The sequence below is a fragment of the Phoca vitulina genome, unplaced genomic scaffold (genome assembly GCF_004348235.1).
Source record: "Phoca vitulina isolate PV1807 unplaced genomic scaffold, GSC_HSeal_1.0 scaffold45, whole genome shotgun sequence".
In the NCBI taxonomy this organism is placed as follows: Eukaryota; Metazoa; Chordata; class Mammalia; order Carnivora; family Phocidae; genus Phoca; species Phoca vitulina.
In genome coordinates, this window is record NW_022589748.1 from 451,145 (window position 1) to 463,561 (window position 12,417).

At 53.3% G+C, this 12,417-nt stretch overlaps 1 protein-coding gene across 1 annotated transcript; it reads left to right on the forward strand.

Annotated features, from left to right (window-relative positions):
- Positions 1–4,650: 4,650 nt before the first annotated feature.
- On the forward strand, positions 4,651–6,308 carry PVRIG (PVR related immunoglobulin domain containing). Its single transcript, XM_032430670.1, is given in 6 exon segments — positions 4,651–4,725; positions 4,727–4,778; positions 4,864–5,217; positions 5,297–5,420; positions 5,511–5,568; positions 5,681–6,308. Coding segments are annotated over 6 exon segments (990 nt in total). The 3' UTR covers positions 6,008–6,308.
- Positions 6,309–12,417: the final 6,109 nt, after the last annotated feature.

Below are 12,417 nucleotides of genomic sequence, written 5' to 3' on the forward strand. Positions count from 1 at the left end.
ATCATAGTCTAATGTTTTCTGAGGTTCTTGTTGAAAATTCAGTTTATTTTGGTAATTATTTTTTATGGTCTACATAACAGAGGAGTACCTCTCAAAACCTTGTAAATCCAAATGGAATAGGTGCTTCTTTGGCTGCATTTACTGGTTTTTGTTGTTTTTGTTTTTGTTTTTTAATAGATGAGCCAAAACCCCCTAAATTTTTTCACTTGGAAGACTTAAACAGGTCAGAAAATGATTTCCAGTACAGTGACCGTGTGTTTAGAGGGCATATGCATGGTTAGGACCACAAAACCCACTGCATCTTGGAGCATGTAGACCGCAGGCCAGCAGCAGCTTTGGGTTTGTGTCTTACTTGAGGACGCTGATCTGATTGGAGGTGAACGCTGGGATCCCAGTGAGAGCCCCAGTGTCACTTAGTGGTAATAAAAGTTACCTTCATTGTATTCTTATCTTTAAAAATGAGAAATGTTGGTCAGTTTGTCCTGCATGACAGCAGTTGATCCCTTGTGTACCACCTGAGGTTCAAGCCCCCCCCCAAAAACCACAGCTCTAGGGGGTGTCGTGCCAGTAAACGTCTTGCTAACAGAGGCGGGGCCGTGGGCTTCAGGGCAACAGCCCTGAGTGGCCAGGCCCCAGCCAAGCTGGACCCGGAGTGGAGGCCTGCTTGGGTAAGAGAGGTGGAGGCCTCTGCACAGGCCGACCTTACCTGGGGTGACAGGTGACACCGAGCAGTGCTTTTCAGGGGACTGGCATGCTGTGCATTGCCTGTTAGCTTATTGTCGAATAATAGCTTTCTTTTTTTTTTTTAAGATTTCAGAGAGCAAGTGCATGCACACACACACACACACACACACACACACACACAGGAGCTTAGGGACGGGGTGCAGAGAGAAGCAGACTCCCAGCTGAGTGGGGAGCCCGATCCCAGAACCTGGGATCATGACCTGAGCCGAAGGCAGACGCTTAACGACTGAGCCACCCAGGTGCCCCCCGCAAAGAATAGCTTTTAAATTATTTTAAATCATCTTCAATTAAGGCTTTTTCTTTTTTAACCTTTGTTGTGGCCAGGAGCTGCACCAGAAGGTGAGTTGGTGGTGGGGTCTCCTAAATTATAAAGTGAAGAGATTTTTTTCAGATGGCTGAGGAGAAAAGTCTTCGGCTAACAGGTAAGTCATCCTGTGTTTTGAATTCCAGGCAGCACTGACTGGGGATGTTACAGGATGAAAAGAGTGTTCTTGGATGGCAGGAGAGGATAAGGGGGCAGGACGGGGGAAGGTTTATTTTCACACATAGACATTCTGAAGTCTTCCCTGAGCTCTGTAGTTCCTTCCCTGGGGTAGGGTGGAACACAAGACCTGGAAAGGACCCACACAACAAGTCTTCCTTGAGCACAGATTCCCTGTGAGCCCTGCGTGTGGAGTTGGGCTGGCTGGAGATGTAGGCACTGAAAGGGGGGGTCAGACGAGAGCAGAGCATAGAGGAGTGGCCCACCCGCCGGAGGAACCCTGGGACACTCGGGAAGATGAAGGAACATACATCAACTTTAATGCAGTAGAGAGCCAGCCAAAGGATGGAGTGGGGGAGCAGGCGCTGAAGGATAAAGCAGCTCCTCTCGGCACAGAAGCAGCTCCCATCGGGATGGGGGGCAAGCCCAGCCTCGGAACTGAGCACAGGTTATCCACGGATGGGGCAGAGGATTGCTGGATTTTGATCAAAACCTTGTCATTTAACATTTTTAAATGTGGGAGAGACAGCTCAGCATAGTTGTAATAGTGTGGGTTCTGGGGCAAAAATTTTTGTCAAATCCTGGCTTCACTGTGTACTAGCCTTGCGACCCTGGGCAAGTTACGTCCTCATAAGGTCACTGTAAGTATGGAACGGATCTGTGGGACTTGCTCAGAGTAAACTTAGCGCATAGTGTACACCTCGATGTTACCTCTTATTGTTACTTTGATAGGGAACATAAATGGCCATTTCATGACATTTAAGATATTTGTGAAAATGATCAGTTAGGAGTCTCACTCTACAAACTCAGGTGAGGAAGGTCTCTCATAAAATGATGGTCACCAGGGGCACCTGACTGGCTCAGTCCGTGGAGCGTGTGACTCCTGATCTCAGGGCTGTGAGCAAGAGCACCATGTTGGGTGTGGAGATTATTTAAAAATAAAATCTTAAAAAAAAAAAAAATCTGGTCACCAACATTCACTGAGGGCTGGAGCCAGGCATGAATGCAGCACCACGGGCTGTGAAGCAAAGTGTCGTCCCTGCTGGGATATTGCTGCTTTGGGAGGTTGGGTTGCTTTGTCTAAGCTTGCACAGCTATGAAATTACGGCGCCAATTCAACCCCCACGGGCCTGATTCTAGAGACTGATGCTAGGGGATGTATTACTGCAGCAGGACGTGAGCTGGGCGTGGCTGCAGGGACTTCACTGAGAAAGGGCAGAGCTGGAGGTGGCCATTATCAGACCTGGGTCATCTGCTGTGTGTCTCTGTACAAAAAAGGGAAGAGGCCCAGCAATGCAGGCCTGATGATGCAGGGCTTTTGTTGGCAGGTTTAATGACCTTCTGTGTCTCTGGAGCTCAGAATTCTGGAGATTGTGCAGGAATAGCCAAGAAAGTTTTGAGAAAGGGCAAGGGTCATCAGATCAAAACAAAAGCATTCTACTTAGGACCTTGTGGTATTGAAACAGAAATAAGCAAATGAATCAACAGATAGATTAGGAAAGAGAATCCGGAAGTATATCATTTGTAAGAATTTATGATCAAGATGGCATTTCAAAACAGGTAAAGACACTTTGGGGACATTGGCTCTCCACCTGAAAGGTTACACTATTTTATACCATCCCCAAATTAAATTATTTAGGGGCTAAAAGGAAACCCTTCATAGAGTTTGGGATAAAAACAAAACTTACAATGTTATTTTTATAATTTGGTCTTCGTAAGCCATGCACAAAATCCAGAAATGATAAAATATGGACAGTCTGAACCTCCTGAAAAAATGGGGAGGGGAATGGGAATGACGGGGAAAGTGAAAGAACTTTGATGTTTTCTATGTTTTAAATCGTCTACAATGAGAACTGAGGGGACAGTGTGGCTTAGAAGACAAAATGGAAGATGGTGAGTAGTTGTGCCATTGCTTTTTGTCCCATCGACCACCAAGTATTGCTCTCCCCTTGTGGGATTGGGCTCTGAAAGCCAGCCCTCCCTCCAGGGCTTAGAGTCAGCCCCGGAGGACTGGCCCCCAGGCAGCCACCGCCCAGGGCCCGCCATCTATGCAGTGGTTGTTCAAGAGGGAAATGTTCACTCAGGGACAACTTCCCGGAGGTGGTGGGATTTGGGCCTCGCAACGTGGGGAGGATTTCAGTGGGTGGGAGGAGGGCTTCCAGGATGGGGAGGCTGAGGTTCCATATGCCCCTGTACTCTGCATCCACACTGAGCTGGGCTCCCACCCTGTCAGGGGAACAGTAGTGGAAGAAGTGACAGCAGGTCTGAGTCAGGTTTGGAGATTGGCCCATCGGATCTGAGTGAAGGTCACTGGGTTGAGAGGACGCTCACTGGGCTGGGAGCAGTGAAGTGATTGACCTGGAGGCCCTGCTTTTCTAGGTTTTCAGGCGTGGATGGGATGAGAGTCTGTCCAAAAGACGGATTTGGTTTTTGGCTAACATAGGATTAAACGCACTGTAACGGGCGGGGACAGGGCCACAGCTCTGTTCTGACCACACCTTGGACAAAGAAGTCCTCAGCACGGGCCCTTGGCTCTAACCCTGAGCTCACCAAGCTCCTCTCACCCCACACAAAACTTGGCACAGGAGAGGACAAGATGCAAATCATTCTGCTCACAGCAGCATTCTGGTTGCTCTGTGTGTTCTATAAACGAACAGAAGCCAGAAAGCAATTTGGAGCAATACTTTGTGGAAAGAGACGGCTTGAGTCAGGGAGGCGGCGAAGGAGTGGGACAAAGGGCTCAGGTGGTCAGGATGGGAAGCCCTTGGGGTTTCCTGACAGGCTGGAGATGAAGGAGAAGAGCCAAAGAGGACTATGCCTGTGGCCCAACAGCTGGAAGCCCCTATGCCCTCCACTGTTGCGGGGAGGCTGCAGATGGGACAGAGCTCAGTTTGGGGGACGTTTGTGACAGGCATCCAAGAGGCAACGCTAAGTGGGCCGCCGGACATGATGAAGCTGTGGTTCAGGAGGGAGGTCTGAGCTAGAGATCATAGATGAGTCAAGCCGGTCGGCTCTCAGGTAGCGCCCTGCTGGCTTTCCTGCTAAGGATCTTCCTTCTTCCCAAATTCCTGTACATTCCCCACCCCTTAGCTGGGGGGCGGGGGCCAGAGGCTTCTTCCTAAGGAGAGACCAGGGACCCCTGGTGCTCCGTCTCAACCCCCTCGTACTTCCCAGGGCCTGGCCTGCCCGGGCGGTTACTTGGAGACAGGGCTGGGAAAGGAACCTGAGCCCGCTGCCCCGCTCGCGTGCAGCGCAGCCTCGGTGCAGGGAAAACCTTGTTGCTGTGGCTTTACGTCTCTCAAGGCAGGGGGTCCATTGCCCTGTGTTCACCAAGCCGAGGCAGACAGAGAAGGAAGTGGGGCAGGGGTGTGGAGAACACTGAGCGCAGCTGCTCCCCGGGCCTGCTCACATGAAAACTTCCTGCGATGAGAACGGAAGCACAGGTGCTGTCCCCACCACGACAGCTCCCAGAGCTGGGGCCAGAGGGAAGCCATGGACAGGCCCCGGGCCCCGGTCCTGCTCTTGGCGCTGCTGACACTCTGCATCACTGCTGGTGAGTTGGGGGCGGAGAGAAGCGGAAGACATGGGGGTCAGGTGGAGACCCAGCCCTGGGGTGCTCCTATGTCTCTATCCCACAGGGACTCCTGAAGTGTGGGTGCAAGTTCAGATGGAGGCCACCAAGTCCCCATCCTTCACTGTCCGCTGTGGATTCCTGGGATCTGGCTCTGTCTCCCTAGTGACCGTGAGCTCTGGGGGGCCTGATGGTGCCGGAGGGAGTAGGCTGGCTGTTTTGCACCCAGAATTCGGCATCCAGCAGTGGCCCCCTGCCTGCCAGGCCCACTGGGAAACCAAAACCAGCATCTCCCTCACCGTGGGAGAAGGGTCTGCAGGGAGAAGCCCCAGTCCCAACACCACCTTCTGCTGCAAGTTTGTTTCCTTTCCTGAGGGCTCCCAGGAGGCCTGTGGGAACCTCTTCCTCAGCACAGACCAAGGTAGGGCTGAGGAGAGGGGGGCAGGGAGGGAGGGAGGGCACCAGCCACCCGTCTGGTACGCCTCTTTGTCTATACACAGGGCTCCCTGCCCCTACTCCAGCTCCCATACTGCGGGCTGACCTGGCCGGAATCTTTGGGGTGTCGGGGGTCCTCCTCTTTGGCTGTGTTTACCTCCTCCACCTCCTGCATCGGCAGAGGCACTGGTGAGACCCAACCCCTGTGGGGCCCAGTCTAAACCCCAGCACCGGTGGGCTAGCCACTTGCTTTGCTTCTAACCCGCCTCACTCTGCCAGGTCTGTCATGAAGGTCCAGCCCTGCCTCGCCAGTCCCCAGACACAGCCACGAGCAAGGGTGAGGACTGGGGCATTGTTTGGGAGTGGGGAACAGAGGAGGCTGCAGCTGGGGGGGGGCGGGTCCTGTGAGGTAGAGCCTAACTTGGGCCTCCTTCCCCTCATGCCTGCAGGGGGCTGGTCAAGCCTCCCTGGTCTCTCTGCAGGCCCCCTACGCCACCGTCAACACCAGCTGCTACGGCCCGGCAACTCTGGACACGGTCCTCCCGCCCCGGCCACTGTCCCGGTGGGCGGCACTGCCCGCCCACACAGCCCGCCCGCCGCAGCCGCCCGCCCACTGGCCACCCCTGCCCGCCTCCGCACACGACAGTTTCATCTCCATGGAGAACGGACTCTATGCTCAGGCGGGAGAGAGGTCTTTCCAAGCCGGCCCCAACCTCGTCCCTTTCCCGGACTCTCTGGGGCACAGAGCCGTGGAGGGGCATTTAGGAGTTCGATGAGAGGGACCCCAAGTCCGCTTGGGCCTCCTCTCCTCTCAGACCTCTGGGACCCCCTTGTGGTGTCTGTGTCCTGGGGGCGCATCATCTTTGCACATCTTACTTTATTCTTAGGCCTGCGTAAGTGTCTCCACACATACTTGGCCAAGGCCCCCTTGCTGCGGATGTGGTCAGCACGTGGGCACGTGTGGGCACACGTGTCTACGTGAAGTGACAAAATCCCATCCCAGGTTGTTTCCTGTTTTCAAGTCCCCAGTCCTCACAGGTGATGTTGATAAGTAAAAAAAAAAAAGAAAGGTTTCTGACTGGGGCCTTGGCTGGACCTTTTCTTCTTTAAGGGTTAAGAAGTTAGAGGCAGTTTCAACCCCTGGGAGGCAGGGGCCAGGTTAGACTTCGATGGGGATAGGCCTCAGCCTGGGAGGTCGCTCACCTGCCCGCCCCCCACCCTGGAGAGTCCTGGCCCTGCAGACCTCGCTGAGACACCAGGGGCTGGGAAGACAAGACTGGGGCGGGGGGGGGGGGGGGGGGGGGGGGGGGGGGCTGATGGCAGGATGATCCATACTCAATTCTTGCCACATCGTAGGACAGCAGCAAGGGCTCCTGGGTCTTCAACCCAAGAAAAGCATCCTTGGGGCATCCATGTCAGGCTCTCTGAGGTGGTCTGCGGAGGGGGTCCTGCTGCCTGCCTTCCACCGACTTCATAGGTGGGAAGCTCACCTCAAATCAGCCCACGGTAGCTTCCTCCGGCGCCTCTCACTGCTAGGGCACCAGCACTATCCCCACTGGTTGCTAGCGGGGTAGGTAGAGGCCCGGCCAACACAGGGACCAGACACACACTCCCCTACCCACTAATCTTCCCCTCTCGGAGCCAGCCCTCCGGTAAACAGGGCGAGCAGCCTGGGCCTCATCAAACCTTTGCCACAGGAGAATGTGGTGAGAGCTGTGAAAGCTGCAAGGCTCCGTAGGAACGTGGCAGATTCTGGGGGGCAGGGGGCGGAACGGTCCTGGAGCCAGGCTCAGACCGCACCTGCAACCAGGATGAATACCAGCATGGGGGAGGGGACACCAGCCACTCCATCCCTTCCTTGGTTCTGCTTGTGGGAAATCCCAGGCAGAGCCACCTGCCAAGCCAGGAACCAGCCCCTCTGCCCGGCTGAGGGAGGGCCTGCCCAGAGCGGTGTCCAACCCCAGAACCTTTCAGAAACCCAGTTTGCTATTCTAGGCATGCTCTAAGGGGGCCTTCCCAAGACCCAGCACCACCCAGCCGCTAGCGCTGCAGCACTGGGGAGAGGGTGGGCCGGGCAGAGTGAGGGAGTGGTTAAGGGCCTGTCTTCCTCAGCCAGTGATCCTCCTCCTCCTCTCAGAAGCCCTCAGCACTGACCTGATCAGCTCAATGGTCCCTGCAGGGGACCTCAATGGACCCTGCAGAGAGAGAGGTGGGGGTTTGCGGAGGTCCCTGGGGAGGGTCAGGGAGACGTGAGAGAGGGAGTAGATCAGGGCCCAGCTGCCTTAGGACCATGTCAGGGACAGGGGTGGGGGGGCAATGGGGCTTGCAGGGTCTCAGGGGAGGCCTTGGGGGGCTCCCCCAGGAACCGTTGCTTCTCTAGAAAGGGAATGTTTGTCAGACAAAGGAGGCAGCTCTGAGGGATCCCTGGCCTGAAGCTGGCTCCACCCCTGAGCCACTTGCCCATCTTGGAGTCAGGGAGGACCCCCGGACTCAAGCCTGTCTTCGAGTCAGGCTGGCCAGCCCCACGTCCCGGAACCAGCAGCAGCACCGAAGGGCCCGGCTGGGCGAGCGGAGTTGTGGCCCCACAGCCACAACCTTGGAGCTCATGCTCTGCTCTTTGTTCATTCAACACGTGGCAATTGCGGCCCGAGTGAGAGAGGACTTGCCCAAGGGGACAGAACTGAACCCGCCCCCTTACCCCACCAGGCATCCAGGACATGCCCTCTGCCTTAATTGGAGCTAAGGCTTGGGCTTTGGACTCCCCCTGAGTTTGAACTCCAGGGGTCACTCCCTGGCTGTGAGGCCCCCAGCAGCTTAACTTCCCCGAGGCTCCCTTTGCTCATCGCGTGCATAAGGAGGGTCGTAAGGCCGAGGGGAGTGTGAAGATTGTAAACCAGGACGAAGCAACTTTGCACGGAGTATCTTGCTTAGGACTTAACCTCAAGGGGTAGGTAATTTCAGGAAGTTCATTTAACAGATGTGGCGCCCGAGCCTGGGGTCACTGAGCTGGAGGGCGGAGGTGCTTTCAGCAGGGAGCAAAGGAGACACAGTGCCAGCAGCCCGGTCTGGACACGTCCTTGGGTCTGCTCGGCTATGGCGGCGGTGGGGACCCTGGGGAGCCAGAGCTGGGCCTAGGCCCCAGGCGGGAGGCTGGGCGTGCGGGGACCACCAGGTGGCGCCGCTGACACCCACCATGGTGGGGCGGACTGTGCAGCGGCCTGCGAGTGCGTTCCGGAAGTCCCTCTGCAGAGGACGCCAGACCCTCCATAGAGAAGAGCATCTTTGGAGGCGCCGCAGGGGTCTCAGGGAAAGGATAGAGCGACCCCCACCCCTCCATAACGGGTCCCTCAGCCCTGCCCTCGCCCACCGCACCTGGCCCAACGGACCACCCAAGACACCAGCTCGCTCCTCCCCAAATGGCCCTCAGGACACCCCCACCCCGTGGCTACCTCCACCCACGGTCAGTTGCTCCTTCTTGCCTCCGCCCCACCCCCAAAGTGGTGTGGTGACCTCAGGAAATATGGTAACAATTTTCGGTCAACATATGGCCCATTGATTTACATCTGAAGGGCTGAGGTTTTACTTGACAGTAGAGAATAACCTTATCTTAACAGCTAGCCCTTCAAGGTCCTGGAAACCTTGCTCCCAAATTCCTTAGAGACCTAAGCTATCTCCAACCCCCACGAAGTAAGAAGTGTGTAATCAGTCACTCCTCACAATCACCAGTGCACCTCTTTCTGCCCACAGGTCCTGTCCCTGGGCTATAATAAAAACTTTTTTGCACCAAAAAAGTCTCAGCCCCACATCACTAATACCCCTCCCCTCTGTGTGGCCCACTGCCCACACAGACCGTCCCGCCTCTCTCGGCTCTGGACCCTCAGTGGCCACCTCTCCATACTGACCCCTAGCCTGAGGGGCGGGGGGGGGTGGTCAAAGTGCTCGGCAGTTGCTTCCCTTCTAGGGACCGGTGGGAAGAGTCAAGCACCAGGAGTCCTGGGACCTGGACTCCACGGCCTCCTGCTGGGTGTGTGACTTCTGCCCCTGCAGGCCAGGAAGACTTGAACCCTTGCTGGGTTCACTGCAGGGCCCTGGAGGACATGGCCTCGCCCCCAGCCAAGCCGGGGTGTCCATCCTGCTCATGCTGACCTCTACAGTACACGGTGGGGGGTCTGGGACCTTGGAAGAAGAAATAGGGCCGAGGCGTGTCCGAGGGCTCAGCCAGTGGGACACAGGTCGAAGGCCCTGGCCTGTTCTCTGGGCCTCTCCCAGGCGCTATGGGGGAGTAGCTACTCAACAAGAAACCCCAGGCTGTGATCCCACTCCAACACAGGGACACACAAGGGCACAGGATACTAGGCGTGCTGGCCCAGCCAAGGGCAGGGGGAGGCTCTCCAACCTGCCCAAGGGTTCTGGGCAAACCCTGCTGAGGGGGACCAGTGACACCCGGAACCTCCACAACAGGGCCCTCAAACAGCGTCATTGCAACATCTGTGAAATGAATCAGAAATCTGGGCTGTTTGGAGAAACAGTAAACAGACATTACAAATGTTAAAAGAAAAAAATTAAAGTGGTTTTTTTCACTTTCACAAAGTGAGAAGGAATGATGGGGCCTTTCTGATCAATGACACCTACAATAGAACCTGAAGCTGAGTGGGAGCTGTTCAGGCAAAGACTGTGGAGAGACTACGCCAGGCAGGGAAAGACGTGTCCAAGAGCCCTGGTCTTAAAAGGAGCCTGGCCCTGCAGGGGCCCCGAACCGGTCCTTGCGTTCGAAACAAGGTGAGGGAGGGAGTACGCAAAGCCCCCGGAAGGGATGTGGATTTTATAAGGGCGGGGGTCACCTCTGGTGCGTTTTTTGTTTTTGTTTTTTGTTTTTTTTTTAAGATTTTATTTATTTGACAGAAACAAAGGGAAAGCAGGAACACAAGCAGGGGGAGTGGGAGAGTGAGAAGCAGGCTTCCCGCCAAGCAGGGAGCCCGATGTGGGGCTCGATACCAGGACCCTGGGATCATGACCTGAGCCAAAGGCAAACACTTAACGACAGAGGCGCCCACCTCTGGTGGGTTATAAGCGGAGTGCGGCAAAATGATCAGATGGACATTATAAAGGGAGCACTCTGGGGAGGGGAAGAGAGCACTTGTGTGGGAGGAAGAGTAGAAGTAAGAAGAATTGGGGAGCTACTGCAATGGTCCAGGTGGCAGATGAGGTGTCCGGGGCAAGGACAGTGGAATGTAGATGGAAAGCAGCAGAGGATTCAAAATGTGTTTTGGAGGCAGAATTGTGCCTGGCTGTGGGAAGAGGGGATGACGATGGTCTCAAGGGTTACACCCAGTTTTCTAGCGTGAGCCACTAGGTAGGAGAAGTGCCATTTACTTCAATGGAAGATTGAAAGGAGCATCTTCCAGGGAAGGGGTGACAAGGGGCCGAGAAAAGACAGCTTAGGTTGAGATGGCTGACACACAAATGAAGTACATACAGCCTATCGATGTCTCCTCAGAGCCCAGGCAGAGTCTCAGGAAGGGGCCAGAACTGTATGCAAAATCTTGACGAGAAAAAGCAAAGTCCCAAATAAACGGAGACATATCCATGTTTATAAATCAAAAGGCTCCTTGTTAAAAGGTCTAGTCTCCCCAAATGATCTACAGAATCAGAACTTTAATAGAAATTCCAGCAGGCTTCTCTGTAGACACCGACCAGCTGATTTTAAATTTTATGTGGAAAAACAAAATTACCTAGAAAAGCCAAAAACAATTTTGAAAAAGAACAAAGTTGGAGGATTCATGCTATTGGATTCAAACTTAGGTAAAGCTAAAGAAATTAAGACAGTGAGGTAGAGGGGAAAGAATAAGCAGAGCAATGCAACAGAATAGAGTCCAGAAATAGACATCTACCTACCTACCTACCTACCTTTGTAGTCAACTGGGTTTTAACAAAGGTGCCAAGGTAATTCAACAACGGAAGAAGAGTCTTTTTAACAACTGGTGCTGAAACAATTGGATATTCATTTGCAAAAAAATAAAAATGAACCTCGACCCATACTTTCCATTATATGTTCTAAAAACTTAAACTAGATTGTAGACCTAATGTTAAACCTAAGACTATAAAACTTCCAGAAGAAAAAACAGGGGAAAACCTTTGTGACTATAAGTTAGGCAAAAATCTCTAAGATTCAACACCAAAGCCATGATCCATAAAAGAAAACATTGATAAACCAACTTCATCAGAATTAACAACTTCTGGGGCACCTGGGTGGCTCAGTCGTTAAGCATCTGCCTTTGGCTCAGGTCATGGTCCCAGGGTCCTGGGATCGAGCCTCACATTGGGCTCCCTGCTCCGCGGGAAGCCTGCTTCTCCCTCTCCCACTCCCCCTGCTTGTGTTCCCTCTCTCGCTGTCTCTCTCTCTGTCAAATAAAATCTTTAAAAAAAAAAAAAATTAACAACTTCTGCTCTTTGAAAGATACTATTAAGAAAATAAAAAATAGGGGCACCTGGGTGGCTCCGTCGTTAAGCGTCTGCCTTCGGCTCAGGTCAAGATCCCAGGGTCCTGGGATCGAGCCCCACATCGGGCTCCCTGATCGGCAGGAAGCCTGCTTCTCCCTCTCCCACTCCCCCTGCTTCTGTTCCCTCTCTCGCTGTGTCTCTGTCAAATAAATGAATAAAATCTTTAAAAAATAATAAAAAAAAACTACAGACTGGAAAAAAATACTTGCAAAACGTGCATCTGATAAAGGACATGTAACCACAGCATATAAAGAACTCTCAATACTCAATAACCCAAATCTCAATTTTTACAAACTGGACAAAAGATTTGAGGAGATACTTCATCAAAGAAGAAATACAAATGGCAAATAATTACGTGAAATGAACTTCAAAATCATTAGTCATTAGGAAAATGCAGATTAAAACCACAACAAGATACAATACCAAGAGCTAGTGAGGATGCAGAGCAGCTCAAACTCTTGTACTTTGCCGACGGGGATTCAAAATGGTACAAACCGAAGTTAGAGCAAGAACATTCCAGAGGCCTTCAGGCCCGGGGTGCTGAAGGGTGTGGACTCTGGATGCCTACGGAACCAAACAACAACAACAACAACAGTACAACCGCTTTGAAAAACATTTTGGCAGATTCTTATAAATGTAAATACATGTGCACATATAACCTGACAGTCCCACTGCTATGTATTTA